This window comes from Crinia signifera, chromosome 2 (genome assembly GCF_055691185.1).
Source record: "Crinia signifera chromosome 2, ASM5569118v1, whole genome shotgun sequence".
Taxonomy (NCBI): Eukaryota; Metazoa; Chordata; class Amphibia; order Anura; family Myobatrachidae; genus Crinia; species Crinia signifera.
The window spans coordinates 65130021-65155569 of NC_139218.1; the positions used below are offsets into that span (position 1 = coordinate 65130021).

General features: G+C 44.1%; 1 protein-coding gene across 1 annotated transcript in view; it reads left to right on the plus strand.

Moving 5' to 3' along the window:
* The window catches only part of HIP1 (huntingtin interacting protein 1), a 110707-nt gene that overhangs the window by 22778 nt on the left and 62380 nt on the right, over positions 1–25549 (plus strand). The window contains exons 2-5 of the mRNA XM_083172261.1: positions 16080–16143; positions 22589–22731; positions 24071–24127; positions 25264–25344. Coding sequence (XP_083028387.1) covers positions 16080–16143; positions 22589–22731; positions 24071–24127; positions 25264–25344 — 345 coding nt within the window. The remainder of the gene's footprint in view (positions 1–16079; positions 16144–22588; positions 22732–24070; positions 24128–25263; positions 25345–25549) is intronic.

Below are 25549 nucleotides of genomic sequence, written 5' to 3' on the forward strand. Positions count from 1 at the left end.
GTCAATTTCTCTGAGACCTGTGGAATCAAATTGGATTCCTGGGATGGCCAAAAACTCAGGAACCTGGGGCTCAAAATTGTCTGGTGGTGGGGTCCATACGAGATCAATTATTGGGGGGGGGGGTCTCAGCTGCTCTACGGGGGCGTCTTTGAGGGGGTCCCTCATCACTAGAGGAGGAAGAGGAGCTTAAGATGAATCCTTCAAATTCCCCGCTTGCCTCACTGGCTGTGTCAGAGTCAGAGGCAAGCATGGCATATGCCTCCTCCGCTGAATACATTCTTCTGGATGACTGGGATGACATTTGGGATGACATTTGGGATGCCATTTTTATTTTTGTGTTTCTGGTAGTGAAATGTTTCAACACGTGTATAGTGTAGGGGGGGTACAAACTTTATTTCAATCCGGGGGGGTATGTGTATGTAGTGCAGAAAAAAAAAAAAAAGGTCCTGCGCCAAAAATTGAGCACAGATGTTGGTCAGTAACGTCTGTCACTGAACAGCGCTCAAAGGCAACAGGAATTTGATCAAAAAAAAAAAAAAAATAGATCAACCCTGTGCCGAAAAAGCTGATCAGTGATGTACGTCACTGATCAGCGCACAGTGGCCACAGGACACCCACAAAATCATAGTGTGTGTAAAAAAAAAAATTAAAAAAAGACCCCACAGCACCCTCAAAAAAAAAAAAAGATGATCACTGATGCGACACTGATTACCAGTGAGGGGCAGCAGGTGCACAACCTTTGGTGCAACTGACAGTGCAACTGGCAGCAACTGACAGGTATATATATATATAAAAAAAAAAACCCTGCACCCCCAAAAAGTTGCTGATCAGCACAGATATACTGATCAGCACAAAAGGGGGGGTAGCAGACACAAAATATAGCACTCTCTATCACTCTCTGTCACTATCTCTCTCTATCTCTCACTATCTATCACTATCTATCACTCTATGACACTGCAGCAGCAGCACTGACAGTTATATATATAAAAAAAAAACCTGCACCCCCAAAAAGGGGGGGTAGCAGACACAAAATATAGCACTCTCTATCACTCTCTGTCACTATCTCTCTCTATCTCTCTATCTCTCACTATCTATCACTATCTATCACTCTATGACACTGCAGCAGCAGCACTGACAGTTATATATATATATAAAAAAAACCCTGCACCCCCAAAAAGGGGGGGTAGCAGACACAAAATATAGCACTCTCTGTCACTATCTCTCTCTATCTCTCTCTATCTCTCTCTATCTCTCTATCTATAACTCTATCACACTGCAGCAGCAGCAGGAAGTCACAAGAAGTCAGATCCAGGAAGCATCCAGCACGCTACAAGCAGTGATCAGGTGATCAGGTAAGTATTTGCAAGGATCAGGTCAGTATATCACGGCAGATAGGTACGGTGACCGCACTGCACGCAATTCCAGACCGGAATGGCGTCTGCAGTGCAGTCACCGTTAGTTTAAATCACCCTCCATGGCTGTGATTGGTCCGTCGGTCCGACGAACCAATCACGGCCTTTGGGGGCGGGTGGGGCGAGGTGGGGTGACACCAGTGTCACCCTTACACCCCGTGGTGATTGGTGCTGTACTTTACAGCACCAATCACCACCGATCCCTGTGTCACCGGCGAACGTTATTCGCCGGTACACAGAAAACGCTGTAATTGGCTGTTCACATTTGAACAGCCAATCACAGCGATCGCCGACGGGGGGGAGGCATCGCCACCCCTCCTGGGCATGCAGGGACATGTCTGCTGTCTAACGTGAGATAGTGTGCCTGAGTAAGGGGAAAGTCTATAGACGCGGTGACAGTTTAAAGCCATGACGTACATTTATGCCATGCGTCGGGAAGTACATCCCGGCCATGACGCAAATGTACGTCAAATGTCGGGAAGGGGTTAAGGTAGCCATACACTTGTGCGATTTGGGCTGAGAAATCGGGCAAATCACATGTGTTTTAGATCCGCTCTGATCCGATCCCCTAGATCGCAAGTGCTGCACGTAGGATATGTTGGAACGGACAGCTTGCGGCAGAACTTGCTGGGATCCCATGCGATAAATCAAATGCAAAAGGACTGCATGCAATAAAGGGGGATCATCTGGCTTTACACTGCTGCGTGAATTTGCAGCAGTGTATGGCCACCTAAAGTCAGTGTGACTGTACAGTAGTTAGCTCAGCCGCTGGAGCTAATACCAGTATCTATAGAAACATAGAAACATAGAATTTGATGGGAGATAAGAACCATTTGGCCCATCTAGTCTGCCCCTTTTTTTTACCCTTCAGGTAATCTCAACCCTTTTTAATCCTTATTTATTTGTGAGAATATTCATATGCCTATCCCAAGCATGTTTAAATTATTCTTCTGTCTTAGCCTCTACCACCTCTGATGGGAGGCTTTTCCACTTATCCACTACCCTTTCTGTGAAGTAATTCTCTCTAACATTTCCCCTGAACCTACCTCCCTCCAGTTTCAGTGCATGTCCTCGTGTTCTATTACTTCTTTTTCTTTGAAGAAAATTTCCCTCCAGTATCCGTTCATCTAACGTGAGATAGTGTGCCTGAGTAAGGGGAAAGTCTCTGCCACCCATTGCACATTCCCTGCTTTGCTACTATGCTTCTGTCAAATTATTGTCGGCTACCACTGCGCTTGTAAACTGTATAATAGCATGCAACATTAGCTGTGATTGCAGCTCTTCAGTCTCAGGCCTGGGAACACTGAAAGTGTATGTAATAGGAGAGCCACTTATCATATACTATTCATACTGAATCAGGCCCAATAGCGCACACACAGGACGATTTGATCGCTTTGTCTTTCCAAAATGTCTTTTGGAATCGGACAACTTCAAAAGACGTATTGTGTACCCAGTTTTCGTGTCTTTTTTGGGATATATAGATAGTTTAGAACATGGGACCCCCTAGGTAAGCATAAAAGACTTTAGAACATCATTAAACTTGTTCAGAACATTAAAAAGGATGCCCTCGTGGGCTAGCTTTGTTCATTATGCTTCGGGTATGTAAATTAGAAAATGGAGCAATCTGTGATTATTAATTAAAATATGAGTGAACACCTGTAGGAAAAGAATTTGGTTATTTAAAACAATGTTTACACTCCTTTATAGGAGTAAGTGGAGTCCCTGGATGTTACCTAACTGTCTCTACCTTCCATTGCCAGCGGCACAGCACAGCGGCTGTGAGCTGACTTGTACACCGTGGCTTCGGTTTTCCTCCCGTCTTCGGCGGGATTGCAGATTCACAGGGTGCGCGGCGTCCCGGCACAGAGGGTCTCATTCTGGTTCACTCTTAGAATTCCTTCTCAACTGGACAAAACCATGTGCACTGCAGGTGGGGCAGATGTAACATGTGCAGAGAGAGTTACATTTGGGTGGGGTTTAACTTCAAAGTGAGATCTGTATTGCAGTGTAGAAATAAAGCAGTCAGTATTTTCCCTGCACAGAAACAAAATAACTCACCCAAATCTAATTCTCTATGCACATGATCTGCCCCACCTGCAGCGCACAGGAATTGGCCTATTTGAGAAGGAATTTGCCTCAGAGTCTTCTTCAGCAGCTACTTGGTGGTGGGGTACATGACCCACTGTTTATGACCCACTCTTTGTGTATGCCCCTATTCATAATAATCTGTCATTGTATGTATGTCACCCTGTATATGTCCCTCTGTTAGCCCATGTATGTCACCCTGTGTATTTCTCCTTTTCTGGGAGTGTGCAGAAATACTCGATACTACTGATAACTCCCTTCCCCTATTATGACGCTCCCCCTCCCTTCCTTTAATTTTCTTCTGGATCCACCCCTATATCAAAGTCACTAAAGGTTTCAGTCTTTAGCACTGTCCTCCTTCCCCTCTTCGTCCTTCCTTTCTTCCTCTCCCATGACTCAGGAGTGGAGTGTAATGGTGTGCAGCTGAAGAGGAGCCTGAGTGTGTGCAGGCAGAGATGTCTACTAATGTGGTAAAAATGTTCAAAAGTTACACTACTTCTGTGGGCATTATGTGTATAAGTGGCACTACTACTGTGAACATTATGTGTAAGGGGCACTACTAATGTGGGCATTATGTGTAAGGGGCACTACTGCTGTTGGCATTATTTGTAAGGAGCACAAGTACAGTGGGCATTATGTGTTTAAGGGGCACTACTACTGTGGCCATTATGTATTTCTAGGGCATTACTACTGTGTATAAGGGGCACTACTGTGGGGCATAACATGTATAAGGGTGTACTACTGTGAGGGACATTATTATGTGGTGTAATATTAATCAGGGGCTCTACGTTTGGTATAATGTAAATGCTTTAATAACCAAATCAAATAATCCAAATCATTTTATTAGGCTTTGAACGACCATCGTTAGGTACTGTACATTGAATTATAATTCTAAAGCTGTTCCTTTAGTTGGGTCGTTTGCACTATTATTGTGCCTTTAAAATGGGTTTCAGTATTATTTACCAATGGACGCTTGACCGACGGTCATTGTACCAACACCCGCTGACCAACAGGCAAAATACCGACATGGTCAATATACCAACATTCATTATACCAACATGTTCAACTGACTGACATGGTCAAAATACTAACATTTAACATGCAGACAGGTCAACATATTGACATGTGTTTCTAAGTTTTTTTTTTGGTGTCTATGTCAATGTAGGTCTTCGAGTTATGTATGACTGTGATATAGCTTGCATAAGTCTGTTCCAGGCTTTTTTTAGATTGCTGTTTTCGCTTGGTAGAATGCGGGCGGTTTCTGAACCATCTGATGCAATGTCTCCTCCAACTTTGGTCCTTTGTATGAGTGGTAATTGGAATAATATTTATTTTAGTGTCATAATTATATTTTTAGACTGGGTGTATTTTTATTACTGGGATTTGTTTTAACTAAGAGATTTGTTGGTTTCATTGGAAAAAGAACCTAAAAATAGGAAAATGCAATTTCTTATTTCTGTGCTGGAAATGGTAACGGAAAATAAACCTGTTTTGCTTTTCATCACATCATTTAACTTCATATGGACTTAGAGAATACATCTCCTTGTGTAGCGATTGAATTGTACCATTAGCTATTAAAGGGAGAAGAAATCCTCGTTATATGTATTCACCAATTATCCACATCATTGATTGCAGATAATTGGTTAGCTGGGGGCTATCCAATTGGCCCCTGGATGCTGGCGTTTGTATCACCTGATACCCGCACTTATCGGGGATTATGAACAGCAAGCAAAAACCAGATAATCATCTGCCAGATTCGGGATAACCCATGGAATTGGGGACCTATACCTGATTCCATGTGTTTTCGTGCAATCGCTGGACCATTTTCGGGTTGTAAAAATGGCCTAGTTTGATACTGCAATAAAAACCAAAGTAGTCTGAAATGCAGGCCCCTCCATGATCCTGGGTATAAGTCCCCGGTACACCAGGAGATCGCATTCTGCTTTGCTACAGCTATCTTGTGGCTATATTGCATGTAGTATTGGGATGGACACTGGTCCCTTGAGCATATCCCTTGCTGCTATCCTTGGCTTTAGGAAACAACCATAACAACAGCTATGGTGATGAGCAAAGAGAAAGGAATCGCAGGGAGGTTGTCTGTCATAAGTCGATATATGGATACTGGCACAATGCAAATGGATGGGAGGGAAGTTGCTGGTGAAGCCCCTGACATACAGCCTGGTACGGAGGTATTTGCTGTGAGGCAAGAAATTACTGGGCGCTTGAAGGGAGGGGGAGGGGAGAGGGTAAGTAAAGGAGTTAATGGACTGAGAGTTGAGGGAATAAAGTTTGAGGACAGAGAAATAAAAATAAAAAAATAAAAATAAAAATAGAAAATAATAAATAAAAATAAATAAAATAAGATTGTGCGCTTATGTTTACACTCTCTTGAGTGGTTATTTTGTAGGAGGCAGCAGTCCAGAGTATGTAGCTAACTGTGCTAGTCTAGCCCTGGCATCTAACCTGGTAACAGGGGAAGGCAGCGGCGTATCGCCGGTCTGTGTCTTCCATGTGCGGCGGGCGGCTTCCGGTGACGTCACTTTCGTACGGGACTTGCGGCGTGTAGCTGGGGGTGAGCGGTAAGGCACCCCTTGATAGCTGTCCTGCTCCTCTTCCAATCCAACGCGTTTCACATCCAACAGGATGCTTTTTCAAGCATACACGCCGCAAGTCCCGTACGAAAGTGACGTCACCGGAAGCCGCCCGCCACACACGGAAGACACAGACCGGCGATATACGCCGCTGCCTTCCCCTGTTACCAGGTTAGATGCCAGGGCTAGACTAGCACAGTTAGCTACATACTCTGGACTGCTGCCTCCTACAAAATAACCTCTCAAGAGAGTGTAAACATAAGCGCACAATCTTATTTTATTTATTTTTATTTATTATTTTTTATTTTTATTTTATTTTTATTTCTCTGTCCTCAAACTTTATTCCCTTAACTCTCAGTCCATTAACTCCTTTACTTACCCTCTCCCCTCCCCCTCCCTTCAAGCGCCCAGTAATTTCTTGCCTCACAGCAAATACCTCCGCATCAACTACCCATTACTACAGGGCTGCTCAAACTCGCGCAATATCGTTCTTTGGGAAATATTATTTTTTCCAAAAAACCCCCACATACAGCCTGGTACACTGGTCACTAACTGGAGTGAGAAAAGGCTTTTTACCTCTGTATGAATAGAGCCCATCAATATTTTCAGGTCCGGACTGAACAACCATAATAGCCAAGTATCCAGTGCTGGGGCTTCTCATATTTAAATCACTTTTATTGCAGTCTATAGGCATATATTTTGTCTGACTCCATATAAAGTCCTGTTCGCACAAGACTTGGCTGACTGGTTCCCGAACACTTCATGATTTTGTTTGCCCCATGATATTTTCTGTTTTGAGATAATACTGTCAGAATGAATTACAGTTTTCTGAATCAATAGATACTAATACATTTCAACTGTCACAATTTTTGGATAACAGTCCCAATTGAAAGGTGCCATCCTGCAGCCCCAACAGTCCACTTCAAAGTCCTGATTTACAGAATTTTGGAAGGTGCATCCCTGATCACCGTGGCTAGGACGTCCTGTTTGCCCTCATCCCTGCTGCAGGCAGCTGTTGCAGAAAAAAAACTTGGACACACGAGAAATCGGGACAAAATATACCCATACCCAGCCCTTATCTACCCAGGAGACACTGGCAAATATCAGCCGTATAGTAGTCTGTGAATAGTGCCTGTCCCACCAAGATTTGGACTGCTGAGAGGTATGGGATGCTTCTGGTGCCAGAGGATGTGGCATGACCCACAATGCAACACTCTTACCCATTTTATGCTAAGCAGGTCAATGGCGACACACGTTGCTTGTTTCCATTTGTGGATGGCATATGTTTGCCGCTTTTATGCTTGCCACTAATTACACAAATGAGGGGTAGATGTAAGAAGCAGTGATAAGGAAGAAACGAGCCAGAGGAGAAGTGGCCCATGGTAACAAATCAGCTGCTCTGTATAATTTTATATTATGCAAATTACAGATGTTACTGCAGTGCTGATTGGTTGCCATGGGCCACTTCTCCTCTGGCTCACTCCTCCTCCCTCATCACTGCTTCATACATCTCTACCCCTGACATACACATGCAGTGTGTTGGCATTTCCTGCCTAAATAATGTATTTACACTATATAAATTAAAGGGAGTGGGAATGCAAAATATAAAGATAAAGTTAAACGTTCCTACTTGTCACACTGGGATTTGATGCTTTGAAGACATTAGTGTAGTACTGTGTAATGATGTCTGGTTCACTTTTGAAGCTCTGCCCATTGTTAATCAGAATGGACGTGCCAGCCAGAGACTATCACAATTTATCTGGTGCTGGCATTGTGTCAGCTCAGTGAGCTGTTAGCCTCTCTGCTTTCATGATGCCCTTTAATGCTGCTGCTGAGTACTGTATCTAATGTTTAATAACAAGGCTACTGCATTCCGATGCTCCTGTATAATCCAGTTAGAGCACTTGGCTCTCCTGTGCATTATTCTACTTTTATGTAGTGGTCCTGAAATTACTTCTAAATGATAATCACCTTTATGTAATCACTTTTTGTATATATAGCACAGGGATGCCAAATCTTTGTATTTTTATACAAAGACTCCTAAGTTTGTCTCACATTTTATCTGATATTTCCTATTAAAGCTTCAACTATCCCATGAAGCTGACATATGCAGCAGACGGCTCCTGGCTCCGTGATTGGTCAGTATTATCGTCTGTTTGCTAATCAGAGTGCTGCAAGCCTCTAACCCAACTTTCTTGAATTACGGCACCCTAGATTTTTAGCATTGTTTTCATGGCACCCCTCATAATAAATAAAAAATATTACATTTAGTAAATTGGGAATACCTCTCATGCTTAGATTTAGTTATGTGGTGGTATATAGAGATGCTTCTGATACTGTCTAAATGCTTTATGATTGGCTACTAAGAGCACTGGACTTAACTTTCACTTCATGTACAGGCGAGCGAGTACACATCGGTATTGGCAAACGCAATATCGCCATCCGCAGGGATTGCTTAGTGTGTATGCGGCTTAAGAATGCTTGCCTTTTAAGTGATTTCTCGTGGTTAACCACCAGGGGTCTCAGGCCTAGGCTGCCTAATTGGTTTCTGATACCTGCATGTATCACATGAATAGCAATTGAGCAGAAAGGGTTAAATAGCCATAATAGCAATTATAACCCATGCCCCTTTGAAATAGAACTTTGATGTCTACTACAGAGATGACCTTTCAGAACGCCTCTCTTTTAATGATATCAAATATAGATTCACAGCTTGGTCTCCATAAGGATGTGCTCAGGCTGCGGTGCAGGAGAGGTACATGGCCGAGTGTAAGGTGCAGAAAACGAGCTGTGCTGAAACTAAGGAGTGGTGCTTCCTGTCTGGTGCGGGAAAGCCTCACATTGCATTCTAAAAATAGACCCCTAAACAGAAGTGTTTATACCTCAAGTTAGACTGTGAACTGTGAATTTGGGAGAAAAAAAAACACCATACACAGTGGTATAATGGGGCTAATTCAAACCTGATCGCACGGGTGCAAATTCGCACGACAGCCGATTGTAGATCAACCGCGTGCGCCATGCCTGGCAGCGATGAAGTCCTGCTACTTTTTGGCCGATTGCAAGGTGATTGACAGGAAGTAGGTGTCTGGGGGTGGAAACTGGCCATTTAGTGGGTGTGCCTATGAAAACGTAGGCGTGCTTACGAAAACACTGGTAGGGTCCCGTGAACCGCAGGCGTGCTTGAGCGATTTAGGGGATGGTGTGTGATGTCAGCACCAGACGGCATATGCTTTTTTCCAACACACCGCTGAGTAAGCCTCTGGCTAAACTGAGCCATTGATGACTTGTGCCCAGTGTAAAAATCATTTGAGGGTGAGCCTGTTATGATGGGGTTTGGGCATACACTCTGCTGAAAATAGATTTGCGTAAGCACATTAATTCTAAGGTACTTATGTATTAGCAGGGCGCCCAATTAGCATACGTACTGCACCATAGGGAAATCGCATAGCATCGCATGCGATTTTTTGCATGCGATGCGATTTTCCTATGCAATTTATTCACTGCTCTCTGTCCTTGGGCGGTGCGATCCGATCGCATCGCACTTAAAATCGCATGTTATCGCATGTGATTTATAGGGTGCGATGCCATTTAATGTACTATACACTTGTATGACATACAATGGGATTTAGGCACCCACCCCAACTATCCACGCCACCCCGAAGCATGGCGAGGGGCAGCATAACGCATCCTCCCGACCTTTTCATACCCCCACTATCCACGTCGGTGTGGAGTTGATTTAATACAGTGCCCGAAGCGTGGCGAGCGTAGCGTGCCCCGCGAGGGGATGCAAAATACATGTAACGTAATCTGCGTCCGCTCGCCACGCTTCGGGCTCGCCACACTATATAAAAACTCCACACCGACATGGATAGTGGGGGTATGAATAGGTCGGGAGGACGCGTTCCGCCACGCTTTGGGGTGGCGTGGATAGTGGGGGGGGGGGGGGGGGGGTGTGCCTAAATCCCATTGTATGTCATACAATTGTATACTTAGGAATACATCCCATTCTATGTCATACAAGTGTATATGTAGGGAGGTAGGTTCAGGGGAAATGTTGAAAAAATTACTTCACAGAAAGGGTAGTGGGTAAGTGGTATAGCCTCCCATCAGGCAGCTGAGAACATGCACATGGGCGGGGGAGTGGATTCACCATAGAATGATTTTCCTCCTGCTTGCAGCACTGAGTAAACCAGGGTTCACTTGGTGCTGTGAAGGCTGTGCAGAGAAAGAGGCCGCTGATGACATCAGCAGCCCTCCCAATGCTTAGGGAAGGCCTGTGCTTTCTGGATGACATCCAGAAAATGTCGGTGACCAATCAGTCACAGCCCGGCAAGCGAATCTCAATCAGGCCCAAAGTTAAACTGCCAGGTTCTGCTTGGCCCACGGACCAGTCAGTCAAACAGGGATGACCATCAGTTGGTAAAAAAAGTAGCAATGTTAATCCATTAAATAGTTGATGACCATCAATGGCGATTATACAGATAGCCATTCATACAGAGGTCAGGAAATCTGCCATTGAGATCCCTGGCTTCTTCCCACCCGCTATCGTTTTCACAAACATTTTCACTGAATAAGGTCCTATAGGCACACGTGCAATGTTTCAAAGGTGACAACTTTAGAAAGATTGAAGTGTGTGTACGCTAAAGTCAGATTAGCAGTCGCTCTAGTGCAGGGGTTCCCAACCTAGGGTACTCTACAGATCATTTGGGGGTACTTAATATTGGTAATGGCGGAAGAAGAAGTCTCCCTATGGCCCCCTATGGCAGAAGAAGTCTCCTTTTGTCATGGAAACCACGTTGTGTTACTTCCGGTTCCAACAGCAGTGTCTCCTCATGCTTTTGCCCAACCAGCAATACACTTGGAGCTACCCTGATCTGCCCTCAGACATCAGCGATCATTGTAAGCTTGCGAGCAGGGCCCTCCTACCTCTTTGTCGGTTTGTTTCTACCCGGTTTGTTTTATCGCTGTTGTTTTCAATTGTAGGGTGCAACGGAATATGCTGCACTATATAAGGAACTGTAAATAAATAAATAAATCATCTGCACTGTGAAAACAGTGTATATTATTCCCGAGAAGATGCTCACAAATTATAAAGCAGTTCAAAAGTAGATCTAATTCCTCCTCAAAGGCTACAAATACGTTCATTGAACCCTCATCAATCGATCCCCATTCATATTTGCGGCTTAATAATTGCTGCCCTTATCCAAGTTTACATGTCCTTTCATTCCCACATGTGTATTTTTTTTATATTTTTACATTCAAACACAATTTAACTAATATAATCCAATATCCAATAATCTGTGACTTTACTAGTCTGTTTCAGTAAACTGTTCTGCAGATCATAAAGTTCCTATAAGTATATAAAAAATATTCAAATAGATAATAAGGCCAAATAAGCTTTTGCTGAACGTTCCATTCTAATCCTTTGTTCTTTATATAAATTATCTAATTTTGTATAACATGTCCTGTGTAATTTATCTAGAATAGATTATATGTTTTATGTGACTGAAGCTGTGACCCAGATTAGTCTCAACAGGCAGGAGACATACTGTAGCTTTGTCCCAAGGTTATGGTGGTACATACAGTACAAACACATAGGGATTTAGCTCTTGACGGCCGGTCTGACTTGTAATAAACCACATTTTGTATAGACAGACTATACTTTAATAAAAAGCTCTGCTCCAAGGATTTGTACAAAAAGAATAAACGGATTAAACATGTAGTGGATCCTTATAATGGAAGAGTTGCAGGAACCAGTAGCTTGATTTTCAAATATTAGTGTTGTGTGGGTGGAACTGGTTAGGGGCCGGGACAGACAGTATTATTACTCATTGCTTTCCCATAAGCTATGTTTATAATAATTTGTATCCAGATGACTTGCAAAGTGTGCGTGTGTCTATGACCCATGTGCATGCCAACTTCATGGTTTTTGGTCATAAAATAGAACCAATCTCTCCTTGTATTTGTTCCAGGTTGGCCAGTAGTCTGGAAATATGTTTGGTTGAAATGGTGAACAAGTCCATCCATTGTCCGATTATAATGCTACTTGGTTTAGCCTCATTAATGTCTATAACCCTTTATGATCCCTTCTCCATTTAAATGGACAGTATTAAAAACAAATGTACTGTATTGTGATGACCAGTTTAATTCCCAATGGGAGTGCACCAGTCCCAATGTCCATTTAAAGGTATGAAAACACTGTGAACATTTTCTGGTAGTTGTATGAAAATATTGCATTGGAACGTATCACAATGTGTTGGTGTATGAACTACAATGCTTTATGTACTAAAAACAAAAATGACTGAACCATATTTTTGGTAGTTACTCATTCGTCTACATTACCATTGTCATCTCTGGGGTACACCGGAAACATGAAATAGGTCATAAACCGTTAAATGTATTTTATAGCCATGTTAGTTTCCATTAGATGTGTGTACGCTTAATTCACATTGGCGGTCACTCTAGTGCAGCGGTTCCCAGTCTGGGGTACTAGAACCCCTGGGGGTACTCTGCAGACCAGTTGGGGTACTTGAAAATAATAAGGTAATGGCGGAAGAAGAAGTCTCCCGACAAAAACGGTGTGTCATTTCCGGTTCCATCTGTAGTGTCATCAGTGTCTGTTCGTGATTTTGCTCAACCAGCAAACCACTGGGAGCTACCCACTACTCCTTTAAATAAGGACAGGCACACTTCTCACTTCCACTCATTAGTACTGTGAATATTCCAAATTGACAGAAGGGGGTACTCATAAATGAAAAGTCTAATCAAGGGGTACATGAAAGAACAAACTGCTCTAGTGTGTACCCAGCTCTAGATCTTCGTTGATACTTCCCATGTGTTTGTGTATTTTGTTGCAGAGATGCATGTGGGTTTGAGCACTCGGGCTTCTAGGTAGAAGTGCGACATGCACTTATAGAGATGCTCAAAGTTGAATTTAATAGTCTTATTGAAGGCCTATGAAATGCAATTTTTGTATCTGTATGGTCTTATTTGGGTAACACTGCCGCCAAAGAATTTCTCGCTGTTAATTAAAATATTTAAATAATATGCAAGCATTAAGCTGGGTACACACTGGAGTGACTGGGTTTCATTCCAACGACATAAGGAATCCTGGTACTTGTGTATTAGCAGGGCGCCCGGCTACGCTACACTGACAACGTACCTTAGGCTACGTTGTCAGCATAGCCTAGCCTTGCACCCTGCTAATATGTGTGTAGTACAGTGGTTTATACTTACTCTCAACGATGTCCCCGGCACCAGCGTTCCCCTCCTCTGGCACTCGTCTCGTGTCCCCGGCGGCAGCGTTCCTCCTCCGTGTCCCCGGTGACAGCGTTCCTCCTCCATGACACTCCCGGTGGCTGTAGCAATGTACGTAATTCAGCATACTGCCGCTGGGGGAGCATCACACGGTTTCCCATCTCTCCCATTTCTCCAATTGCGTACATTGCTGCCGTACGTTGCATATGGGGACACGGAGGTGGAACGCTGGTGCCGGGGACATGAGGAGAGTGGCCGGAGGACCGGAACGCTGGTGCCAGGGACATCGTTGAGGGTAAGTATAAAGCACTGCACTACACACTAACACATTCATATCCCCACTATCCACGTCATACCCCCAGTGGCCACGTGGGTGCGGAGTTAATTTTATAAAGTGAGGCGAGCGCAGCGAGCCACCGAGCCCAAAGTGTGGCGGACAGAGCGAGCCCCGCAAGGTGGCGAGGGGACGCGGATACACTTCAGGCTCGGTGGCTCGCTGCGCTTGCCACACTTTATAAAATTAACTCCACGCCCACATGGACACTGGGGGTATGACGTGGATAGTGGAGATATGAACCATTGTGTATTAGCACAGCTCCTGAACAAGTTACGTAATTTACATAGTTTACGTAAGTTACGTCGTTTACGTAGCCAGCTTAGTGGTGTATTGGTATTCTCAATACACCACTACGCAAACTACGTAATGGGTGACGGGCTAATACACAAGTACCCGCATCCCTATAAGCCTAGACTGCCCATACGAACTGGAGCAATGTTAATGAAGGACAAAACAATCACTGTTTTGTCCTTTATTAGCATGCATCGTGTTGCTAGCGATATGAACAGGTTTGCACATTATTGTTGCATGGGAAAGTGCATATTGTACAATCTGACCGATTTAGGCAATATTCCGGTCCAATCCACCCACCTGGATGACTTGTGGTCCCCATACACTAGGGCGAGTCACATGCAGTTTGGGATTTTTTCATGCCATTGCAGTGATTAATCTCATGAAAAGCATCAAAATTTCATGTAATTGACAGCAGGTCCACTGCGATGCACAGTCCCATGCACATTGCACCAGATCCTGCAAGACTGATTCCCAAACTTGGTCCTCAGGACCCCCACACAGTGCATATTTTGCAGGTCTCCTCACAGAATCACAAGAGCACCTGTGCACCTGCCGGGTGACCTGGAAAATGTGAACTGTGTGGAGTTCTAAGGACCGAGTTTGAGAACCCCTGGTCTAGGTTAGAGAATTTTGTGCATATTTTTAGTATGGCATTGATCCAAACTTGAACTTCTCTGACAGTAAATGGCCCTGAATTAGCCTTTAGACAATAACTTTCTATAGCATTAAATGGATTTTAATGAGACGTGCAGTCGACCTCACAGCCTGTGATCATTGGCTGAGTGAGGTAACCCATTTCAGGTGCTCATTTCATGGAATTGAAATCTTAACTGCAATTGATTTTGTTTCGCTTGAAAAGTACTGTACAGTATGTCAGCTTTAGAACCTGCCCTAGAGAGAATTTACACCAGTAAAAAGCTTTTCTGTGCTGCCCTCTGTGGTGCACAGGTCAGTGAGCTCTTACAGACCTGATTACTACATAATTGTCGGAACATTACAGTACAAACGGTCACATGGGTGGCTCTGAGAAATGACTATCCGTATGGTACTGTAACCACATTCACTTCTACAGGACGTTTAATCCGGCCGCTGAGAGCAGCTGTAAAATAGATGCAGAGATGACTCTTATGCTCAGAGCTGGACTGTTATCTACATCCAGGTCATCATCCAGGATGTCTGTCACTGTGTCATATTGCATAGGCATAAACATTTTTGTCTATGAAAGGTGCTTTCTGGGGACAACAAATATACAGATGTGCGGTAGAAATATAGAGGCCCAAACAGGGGTCCGGCCACTACATATAGTGGGTCAGTGAAGCAAGATATGGTAGAGTTACATACAAATGGAGCCGCTGCCGTCTAGGTTTAGGTTTATGGCATGATTATCATTAGCAGCGGTCATTCACGGTTATCTTAGGCCTTGCCCTTTGTTCACCCTTATTGACAGTGCAAAAACAAAAACACAGAAATTTGGCAACTGCGGCATATATGGGCCCTACACATGTAGCGACCCGCTGAGAGTGCTGAGCGATGTTAGATCACTCAGAACACTGAGCATAATACTTTAGCACACAGCGATGTGCCATCCTGCTTTGTGCCATCCGATGTGTTGAACGATCTGTCAGGACCAGCATGCCGGGAGATAGTGACGTGCGGGGCCGCGGATCGCTATGGCCCCTACACACACAGTGATATAGGGGCATTTTATGAGCGATGTAGTTAAATTAAGTAACATCGCTCACCAAGGGCCATGTATCAAGCTTCAAAAGTAATCAAATGGAGACTGATAAACAGCCAGCCAATCAGCTCCTACCTGCCATGTTACAGGCTGGGTTTGAAAAATAACAGGTAGGAGCTGATTGGCTGGTTGTTTATCACTTTCCACTTTATCACATTTTGAAGCTTGATACATCTGGCCCCAGATGCCTGTATATTGCTATGTGTATAGGGCACCTCAGACCAGGATCGCCAAGGGTTTTCTGAGATCCAGCTTTGTGGGGGTCTAGAAACAGCTGCAGTGCTGAGTGTCACCGTTACCAGTTTGTGATCAGTCTGTTGTGTTCCAAGCAGTCTCTCACCCTGTTCCTATGTTTCCTCTTTCAGGCTGTGAGTATAAACAAAGCTATCAACACTCAAGAAGCAGCTGTCAAAGAAAAACACGCAAGAAATATCCTTTGAAAAGATACGAGCAGGAGTCGCTGGAGTCCACAGCTAAATGTGTTCTGTGCAAGTGTGTGGGAGGAAAGGATACAATTGCTGCTGAATGGGCTTTTACAGCAGGCAATGTGGCATTGTCACCGTGCTATGTGTTTAAGGCGGGGGTGGTAAAGGAATACCAAATGGTGTAGCACATTAGGATTTCTGTCCCCACAGGGCAGAGCTGACAGCCTGTTCATCTATTCTTAGTAATAGAATTAATATTTCAATTATTCATAAAACATGGAACTTTCAAAGAACAGCATGGAAGGCTGATCATGACTGTGCAGCCATACACACCACCATATCTTTAGATGTATACTTTATTTGAACTGATTGTTTTTTTCTTTCTAACCTACATTACAGGGCATCTTATAGCATTACAGTATAACATTTATATAAGTTTTCCATACCTTATTGAACTAACAGAAACACCCCCCCACTATTCAGATAATATTGTATGAGGTGGGTGGAGTTTGAATAAACTCCTCCCCATCTCACTCGGGTTTGAACTTTTGTGCATAGCAGACTATAAATTATTTGTCCCATAATCTAAAATGTCATTGGTTTATAAGAAGCTTTAATGTGGAAAGTAACATGCACTATAGGTTGATGCTGTTTTAATAGCTGATTTATGCTGACTGGTCTAAGCATTTTTTTCCCCTTTTCTTGGAAAAAACCTATCTATTCTGTTTCCTCTCCATCCTCTTTGATTTCCTGTGCATTTTTCTCTTTGCAATCAGAGGTCATCCTATAGGAACCAACCAAGTGTATTCCTGCATATGTGCATGTTATTGTGTTCCTGCTGTTAATCATAGAGGATCAGCAGTACATTGCTTTTAAGCTAAAGACTTTATCCGGCTATCAATGGCTTCTAACCGCCGTCACTAAAATGTCAACCCTTCTAGAAATGAGTCCACATACACCTATCCTCCATGCGATGCAATTGGCGTTAAACATGGGATCTGTATGACTCTGTAGTGTCAGGTGTCTTTTTTCGAATTTTTACTGTTAATAAAGCATCTTATTTGCAAAACTGAGCGAGCAAGAAATGGAAAGTTACATTGTTTTCCTGGGAAACACTGTAACATAGCAAAAAAGATGGCCACCGCTACCGAGTGCGCAACTAGAAGCGCTGTTTAACATGAAAGGAGGCTACAGTGGAGAGGTCACCCATTACCACAAATTCTGGCTACCATTTATCTAGCATAGTCTATAAAGCTGATTGGTTGATAAAGATATATCTACCTGGAAAGTGAACGCAACATTATTCATTACTTCTGAACAGTGATCATCAGATCACTAGTAGAACTCTGTTGTTATTTTACTGTTACTACTGAGCGCTGGTTGCATAGTGTTACTACTGAGCGCTGGTTGCGTAGTGTTACTACTGAGCGCTGGTTGCATAGTTATACTACTGAGCGCTGGTTGCATAGTGTTACTACTGAGCGCTGGTTGCGTAGTGTTACTACTGAGCGCTGGTTGCATAGTTATACTACTGAGCGCTGGTTGCGTAGTGTTACTACTGAGCCTTGGTTGCGTAGTGTTACTACTGAGCGTTGGTTGCGTAGTGTTACTACTGAGCGCTGGTTGCGTAGTGTTACTACTGAGCGTTGGTTGCGTAGTGTTACTACTGAGCGTTGGTTGCGTAGTGTTACTACTGAGCGCTGGTTGCGTAGTGTTACTACTGAGCGCTGGTTGCGTAGTGTTACTGCTGAGCCTTGGTTGCGTAGTGTTACTACTGAGCGCTGGTTGCGTAGTGTTACTACTGAGCGCTGGTTGCATAGTGTTACTACTGAGCACTGGTTGCGTAGTGTTACTACTGAGCGCTGGTTGCATAGTTATACTACTGAGCGCTGGTTGCGTAGTGTTACTACTGAGCGTTGGTTGCGTAGTGTTACTACTGAGCGCTGGTTGCGTAGTGTTACTACTGAGCGTTGGTTGCGTAGTGTTACTACTGAGCGCTGGTTGCGTAGTGTTACTACTGAGCGCTGGTTGCGTAGTTATACTACTGAGCGCTGGTTGCATAGTGTTACTACTGAGCGCTGGTTGCGTAGTGTTACTGCTGAGCCTTGGTTGCGTAGTGTTACTACTGAGCGCTGGTTGCGTAGTGTTACTACTGAGCGCTGGTTGCATAGTGTTACTACTGAGCACTGGTTGCGTAGTGTTACTACTGAGCGCTGGTTGCATAGTTATACTACTGAGCGCTGGTTGCGTAGTGTTACTACTGAGCGTTGGTTGCGTAGTGTTACTACTGAGCGCTGGTTGCGTAGTGTTACTACTGAGCGTTGGTTGCGTAGTGTTACTACTGAGCGCTGGTTGCGTAGTGTTACTACTGAGCGCTGGTTGCGTAGTGTTACTACTGAGCGCTGGTTGCGTAGTGTTACTACTGAGCGTTGGTTGCGTAGTGTTACTATTAAGCGTTGGTTGCGTAGTGTTACTACTGAGCGTTGGTTGCGTAGTGTTACTACTGAGCGTTGGTTGCGTAGTGTTACTACTGAGCGCTGGTTGCGTAGTGTTACTACTGAGCGTTGGTTGCGTAGTGTTACTACTGAGCGTTGGTTGCGTAGTGTTACTACTGAGCGCTGGTTGCGTAGTGTTACTACTGAGCGCTGGTTGCATAGTTATACTACTGAGCGCTGGTTGCATAGTGTTACTACTGAGCGCTGGTTGCGTAGTGTTACTGCTGAGCCTTGGTTGCGTAGTGTTACTACTGAGCGCTGGTTGCGTAGTGTTACTACTGAGCGCTGGTTGCATAGTGTTACTACTGAGCACTGGTTGCGTAGTGTTACTACTGAGCGCTGGTTGCATAGTTATACTACTGAGCGCTGGTTGCGTAGTGTTACTACTGAGCGTTGGTTGCGTAGTGTTACTACTGAGCGCTGGTTGCGTAGTGTTACTACTGAGCGTTGGTTGCGTAGTGTTACTACTGAGCGCTGGTTGCGTAGTGTTACTACTGAGCGCTGGTTGCGTAGTGTTACTACTGAGCGCTGGTTGCGTAGTGTTACTACTGCGCGCTGGTTGCGTAGTGTTACTACTGAGCGTTGGTTGCGTAGTGTTACTATTGAGCGTTGGTTGCGTAGTGTTACTACTGAGCGTTGGTTGCGTAGTGTTACTACTGAGCGTTGGTTGCGTAGTGTTACTACTGAGCGCTGGTTGCGTAGTGTTACTACTGAGCGTTGGTTGCGTAGTGTTACTACTGAGCGCTGGTTGCGTAGTGTTACTACTGAGCGCTGGTTGCGTAGAGTTACTGCTGAGCCTTGGTTGCATAGTGTTACTACTGAGCACTGGTTGCGTAGTGTTACTACTGCTCGCTAGTTTCGTAGTGTTACTACTGAGCGCTGGTTGCGTAGTGTTACTACTGAGCGTTGGTTGCGTAGTGTTACTACTGAGCGTTGGTTGCGTAGTGTTACTACTGAGCGTTGGTTGCGTAGTGTTACTACTGAGCGTTGGTTGCGTAGTGTTACTGCTGAGCCTTGGTTGCGTAGTGTTACTACTGAGCGCTGGTTGCGTAGTGTTACTACTGAGCGCTGGTTCCGTAGTGTTACTACTGAGCACTGGTTGCTTAGTGTTACTACTGAGCGCTGGTTGCGTAGTGTTACTATTGAGCGTTGGTTGCGTAGTGTTACTACTGAGCGTTGGTTGCGTAGTGTTACTACTGAGCGCTGGTTGCTTAGTGTTACTACTGAGCGCTGGTTGCTTAGTGTTACTACTGAGCGCTGGTTGCATAGTGTTACTACTGAGCACTGGTTGCGTAGTGTTGCTACTGAGCGCTGGGTGCATAGTTATACTACTGAGCGCTGGTTGCCTAGTGTTACTACTGAGCGTTGGTTGCATAGTGTTACTAAGCATTGGTTGCGCAGTGTTACTACTGAGCGCTGGTTGTGTAGTGTTACTACTGAGCTCTGGTTGCGTAGTGTTACTACTGAGCGGTGATTACGTAGTGTTACTACTGAGCACTGGTTGCGTAGTGTTACTACTGAGCGTTGGTTGCGTAGTGTTAAAACTGAGCGTTGGTTGCGTAGTGTTACTACTGAGCGTTGGTTGCGTAGTGTTACTACTGAGCGCTGGTTGCATAGTGTTACTGCTGAGCCTTGGTTGCGTAGTGTTACTACTGAGCGCTGGTTGCGTAGTGTTACTACTGAGCGCTGGTTGCGTAGTGTTACTACTGAGCGCTGGTTGCGTAGTGTTACTATTGAGCGTTGGTTGCGTAGTGTTACTACTGAGCGTTGGTTGCGTAGTGTTACTACTGAGCGCTGGTTGCGTAGTGTTACTACTGAGCGTTGGTTGCGTAGTGTTACTACTGAGCGCTGGTTGCTTAGTGTTACTACTGAACACTGGTTGCATAGTGTTACTACTGAGCACTGGTTGCGTAGTGTTGCTACCGAGCGCTGGTTGCCTAGTGTTACTACTGAGCGTTGGTTGCATAGTGTTACTAAGCATTGGTTGCGCAGTGTTACTACTGAGCGCTGGTTGTGTAGTGTTACTACTGAGCTCTGGTTGCGTAGTGTTACTACTGAGCGGTGATTACGTAGTGTTACTACTGAGCCTTGGTTGCGTAAGGGTTACTACTGAGCCTTGGTTGTGTAGTGTTACTACTGAGCGCTGGTTGCATAGTGTTACTACTGAGCGTTGGTTGCGTAGTGTTACTACTGAGCGTTGGTTGCGTAGTGTTACTACCGAGCACTGGTTGCGTAGTGTTACTACTGAGCGTTGGTTGCATAGTGTTACTACTGAGCGTTGGTTGCGTAGTGTTACTACTGAGCACTGGTTGCGTAGTGTTACTACTGAGCACTGGTTGCGTAGTGTTACTACTGAGCGCTGGGTGCGTAGTGTTACTACTGAGCGCTGGTTGTGTAGTGTTACTACTGAGCACTGGTTGCATAGTGTTACTACTGAGCACTGGTTGCGTATTGTTATTACTGAGTGTTGGTTGCGTATTGTTACTAAGCGTTGGTTGCGCAGTGTTACTACTGAGCGCTGGTTGTGTAGTGTTACTACTGAGCTCCGGTTGCGTAGTGTTACTACTGAGCGCTGATTACATAGTGTTACTACTGAGCCTTGGTTGTGTAAGGGTTACTACTGAGCCTTGGTTGTGTAGTGTTACTACTGAGCGCTGGTTGCATAGTGTCACTACTGAGCCTTGGTTGCGTAGTGTTACTACTGAGCGTTGGTTGCGTAGTGTTACTACTGAGCGCTGGTTGCGTAGTGTTACTACTGAGCGCTGGTTGCATAGTGAAACTACTGAGCGCTGGTTGCGCAGTGTTACTACTGAGCGCTGGTTGCGTAGTGTTACTACTGAGCGCTGGTTGCGTAGTGTTACTACTGAGCACTGGTTGCATAGTGTTACTACTGAGCACTGGTTGCGTATTGTTATTACTGAGTGTTGATTGCGTAGTGTTACTAAGCGTTGCTTGCGCAGTGTTACTACTGAGCGCTGGTTGTGTAGTGTTACTACTGAGCTCTGGTTGCGTAGTGAAACTACTGAGCGCTGATTACATAGTGTTACTACTGAGCCTTGGTTGTGTAAGGGTTACTACTGAGCCTTGGTTGTGTAGTGTTACTACTGAGCGCTGGTTGCATAGTGTCACTACTGAGCCTTGGTTGTGTAAGGGTTACTACTGAGCCTTGGTTGCGTAGTGTTACTACTGAGCGTTGGTTGCGTAGTGTTACTACTGAGCGTTGGTTGCGTAGTGTTACTACTGAGCGCTGGTTGCGTAGTGTTACTACTGAGCGCTGGTTGCATAGTGTTACTACTGAGGGTTGGTTGCGTAGTGTTACTACTGAGCGTTGGTTGCGTAGTGTTCCTACTGAGCGTTGGTTGCGTAATTATACTACTGAGCGCTGGTTGCGTAGTGTTACTACTGAGCCTTGGTTGTGTAGTGTTACTACTGAGCGCTGGTTGCATAGTGTTACTACTGAGCCTTGGTTGCGTAGAGTTACTACCGAGCCTTGGTTGTGTAGTGTTACTACTGAGCCTTGGTTGCGTAGAGTTACTACCGAGCCTTGGTTGTGTAGTGTTACTACTGAGCGCTGCTTGAGTATTGTTACTACTGAGCGTTGCTTGCGTATAGTTTGAGAATTGGATGTGCTCAGGAGAAGAACGCACGTAAAGATGTGAATGCATGATGTGGGTAGGAGTGTACTCATAGAAGCAAAGTTTAGTAAAGGGGAGCTTACGCTAATGCTTATAATAACGGCAATTACTGTATATTATAAAAAAAACACTAAAATGTAAAACCAAAAATCTAAAACACTTTGGGACTAAAATCTCCTTGGCAGTTTTATTGCACTGTGTTATTTATGTTACTTTTCTGTCTTGGCATTGTATACATCTCTTGTAATAGTTGCAGCTGTAAATGGTTTCTTATACATATGTTAAGTTTTGAAGTGTTGTATCCTTAATTTACCTGCACCTTGCATCTTGGGAACACACCACGAGAAGGGGGCGCAGACATTCTGGGTAGCTGTGAACCGACTGCCTCTGTCAAGTAATGCTGTTCTCTGCTGGAAATTCTGCCATGTGTTTCACAAGCTGCTACGAGATGGACACCCCAATGTGAGTACACATAGCCAAATAAATGAACTAACTGCAATCAGAGCCTTCTCTAAGCTGCATCGTCATACAATGGGGCAGATGTACTGTATAAAGCCTTAACAAGAGGTAAATGCAAGGGTGATAAGGAGAGATAAACGTCCAGCCAATCAGCTCCTTACTGACTTTTTTCAAACACAACCTGTAACATGGCAGTTAGCAGGTGATTGGCTGGACGTTTATCAGTCCTTATCACCCTTGGATTTATCTCTTGTTAACGCTTAATACATCTGCCCCATTGTCTGTTTGTACATAACATTGACATTGGCAAAATTGAACTGTGTACTATAAATTAAATGTCATAGGAGTCAATACAGTTACTGGTGACGGGTGCATGTTACTATTTTTCACCCAAGAGTTTTAAGGGAACTGAATGCTGAAATACTGTAGCGAGGCCATTACACTCTATTTTTGCAAACTCAATTTTATCTGGCTTAGTTCCAAGAGATTTGCTTATAGCAGAAGTAGTCCCAATATTTAAGAATGGAAACTGTAGACCGGTAAGTCTTACATCTAGTTACATTCAGAAATAAATGAGAAGCAAGACTAATACTAAGAACCAACATGGTTTTGTGATTGGATAGATCATGTCAAACTAACCTTATTAGCTTCTATGAGGAACTTACTGTAAATTTGGACCAAGGTAATGCACTAGATGTGGTTTATTTGGACTTTGCAAAGGCATTTGATACAGTACAGTGCCACATAAGAGGCTGCTCCATAAAATGGAGTAGTTGGGTGTATAAGCTAATGGGCCTTATTCTGGTTCACTCTTAGAGGCAAAAAAACATGTGCAGATAGAATTAGATTTGGGGTGGGGTTTTTCTGCAAAGTGAGATCTATATTGCGTAACTGCCGCCGTGAAACTAAACAAGTACCAAAATGATTGTTTGGATACATTTTTTAAATCAAAGGGATTTAACCAATTTCTGACCGCATTGAAGCCCACGCAGATTCAACTTTTTAAAAAGACAAATCTGCATTTTCAAAAACAGCTGCTTAAATGTCAAATCTGTGGCCTTTTTCGGAAAAATGTATTTCCGACTGTGGCATTGACGACAGATTGGCCGATATTCTGCCTGTTGGAAATGTTTCGACAGTTGGAATCAACATTGAATACGCCCCATATACTGCTACTATCTAATGCATACATGTCTGTTGCTTACTGTGGTCCTGTACATGTATAAGGCACAACAGCTTTTTAGTAATTGAAAGCACATATCACATTAAAGATGTATTTGTAAGTTCAATGACATGCTTCTATGTTGCCTTCTTCATATATCTCATACAGTCTCTTTTTTAGGTTTTGAAGGACTCTTTGCGTTATAAAAATGAGCTGATGGATATGAGCCGGATGTGGGTAAGAGCATAGGGATAGCATTTAAAGGAACTAAACGATGTTTAGTTTTAATTTTATTTTAATATCCCAGTTGTGAAAAACAAAACTGTATATATTGACTACCTTCTTACCATCACATCCCTCTAAACCGAGACACTCATGGGGGGAGGGGGGGGGGGGGGGAGGGGAGTGCAGGTTCTGTTCTCCCACTATGGGGTTCATGGGGTTTTTATTTTTCCACTATGTACTTACAAAATGTAAAGTAATAATATAAACATTTTGTGTGTGCAAATACCTAACATAAATAATAAAAACGTAATGGTCATATTTCATCCGTATAGCAAAAAAAGCACATACTGTAAATAGGTGGTAATTTACTAGGATGGAACTTCTACTTCAAATGGGATGTTGCTATGGGCAATCAATAAGATACTGGGCGGGATGTCTCAATTACCCTTTCAAAACGCATTTTCTTTGTGTCCTCTCTGCGGAGATCGCCACCGGTTCCGCCGCCTGTCTTCTTAAATCTTTCCCTCTAGCGGCTGCAGCAGCTGAAAGAGGTGTGGCCTATGCTTGCGGCGCTCCTACTAGGCATTTTGCTGCTGTGGGAACAGGGCCAGTAGCAGAGCTGCTAGCCATTCCCCTAGCCCATGTGTCTCGCGGAATAGACACAGTGCGCATGCGCACAGTGTCTATTCACCGCTGCTCAGTAGAGCAGGGGGGACTCCAACTGCCGCCCCCCCCACCACCACGGAACACAGGACCATCCAAACAAAACTTGACGGCCCCACAAAAATCGGGACATTTGGGAGGTTTGCTATCTATTTTCTTCTAGAAGGTGCTAAAGATTTTAAAAATGAAGATTTAGTAAAATATACCCCATTATCTTTTAAACATCAATAGGAAGGAGTTGAACATACTTGTGCAATAGAAAACTGGCATCCAGAAATATGCCGGCAACAAGAGTTTTGCTAAGGACAAACTACAATGGTTTTGTGCTAACATCGGTTGTATTATATGTAGATGCGATTGTGGATGTGGCTACAGATTTACAATAGTAATTAGTGTGCATTCATTCAGAATTGCAATGTGTGCTGTAGGCCCAGAGTCTCTGTCCTTTGCTGTCCTGTGATCATCTCTTACTGTATTTCTTACAGGGACATCTCAGCGATGGCTATGGGCAGCTATGTAGCATCTATTTGAAGCTGCTGAACACAAAGATGGATTTCCACACAAAGGTGAGAAAATTGTCTGTTGATCCTATCCTGAAGCCATTTTGGACCTGATTTATAGATGGATGTTCCTGTGTCCACTGTAGTACAAATACGTAGGTGCGATAATATGCAAATTGTAGTTTTCCTTGTATACTAGAGTGCACCTAAATGTGCAAGCCCTCAGACCCCCATTTTTTGCACCTGCGCATGCTGTAACATTGGCAGGAGT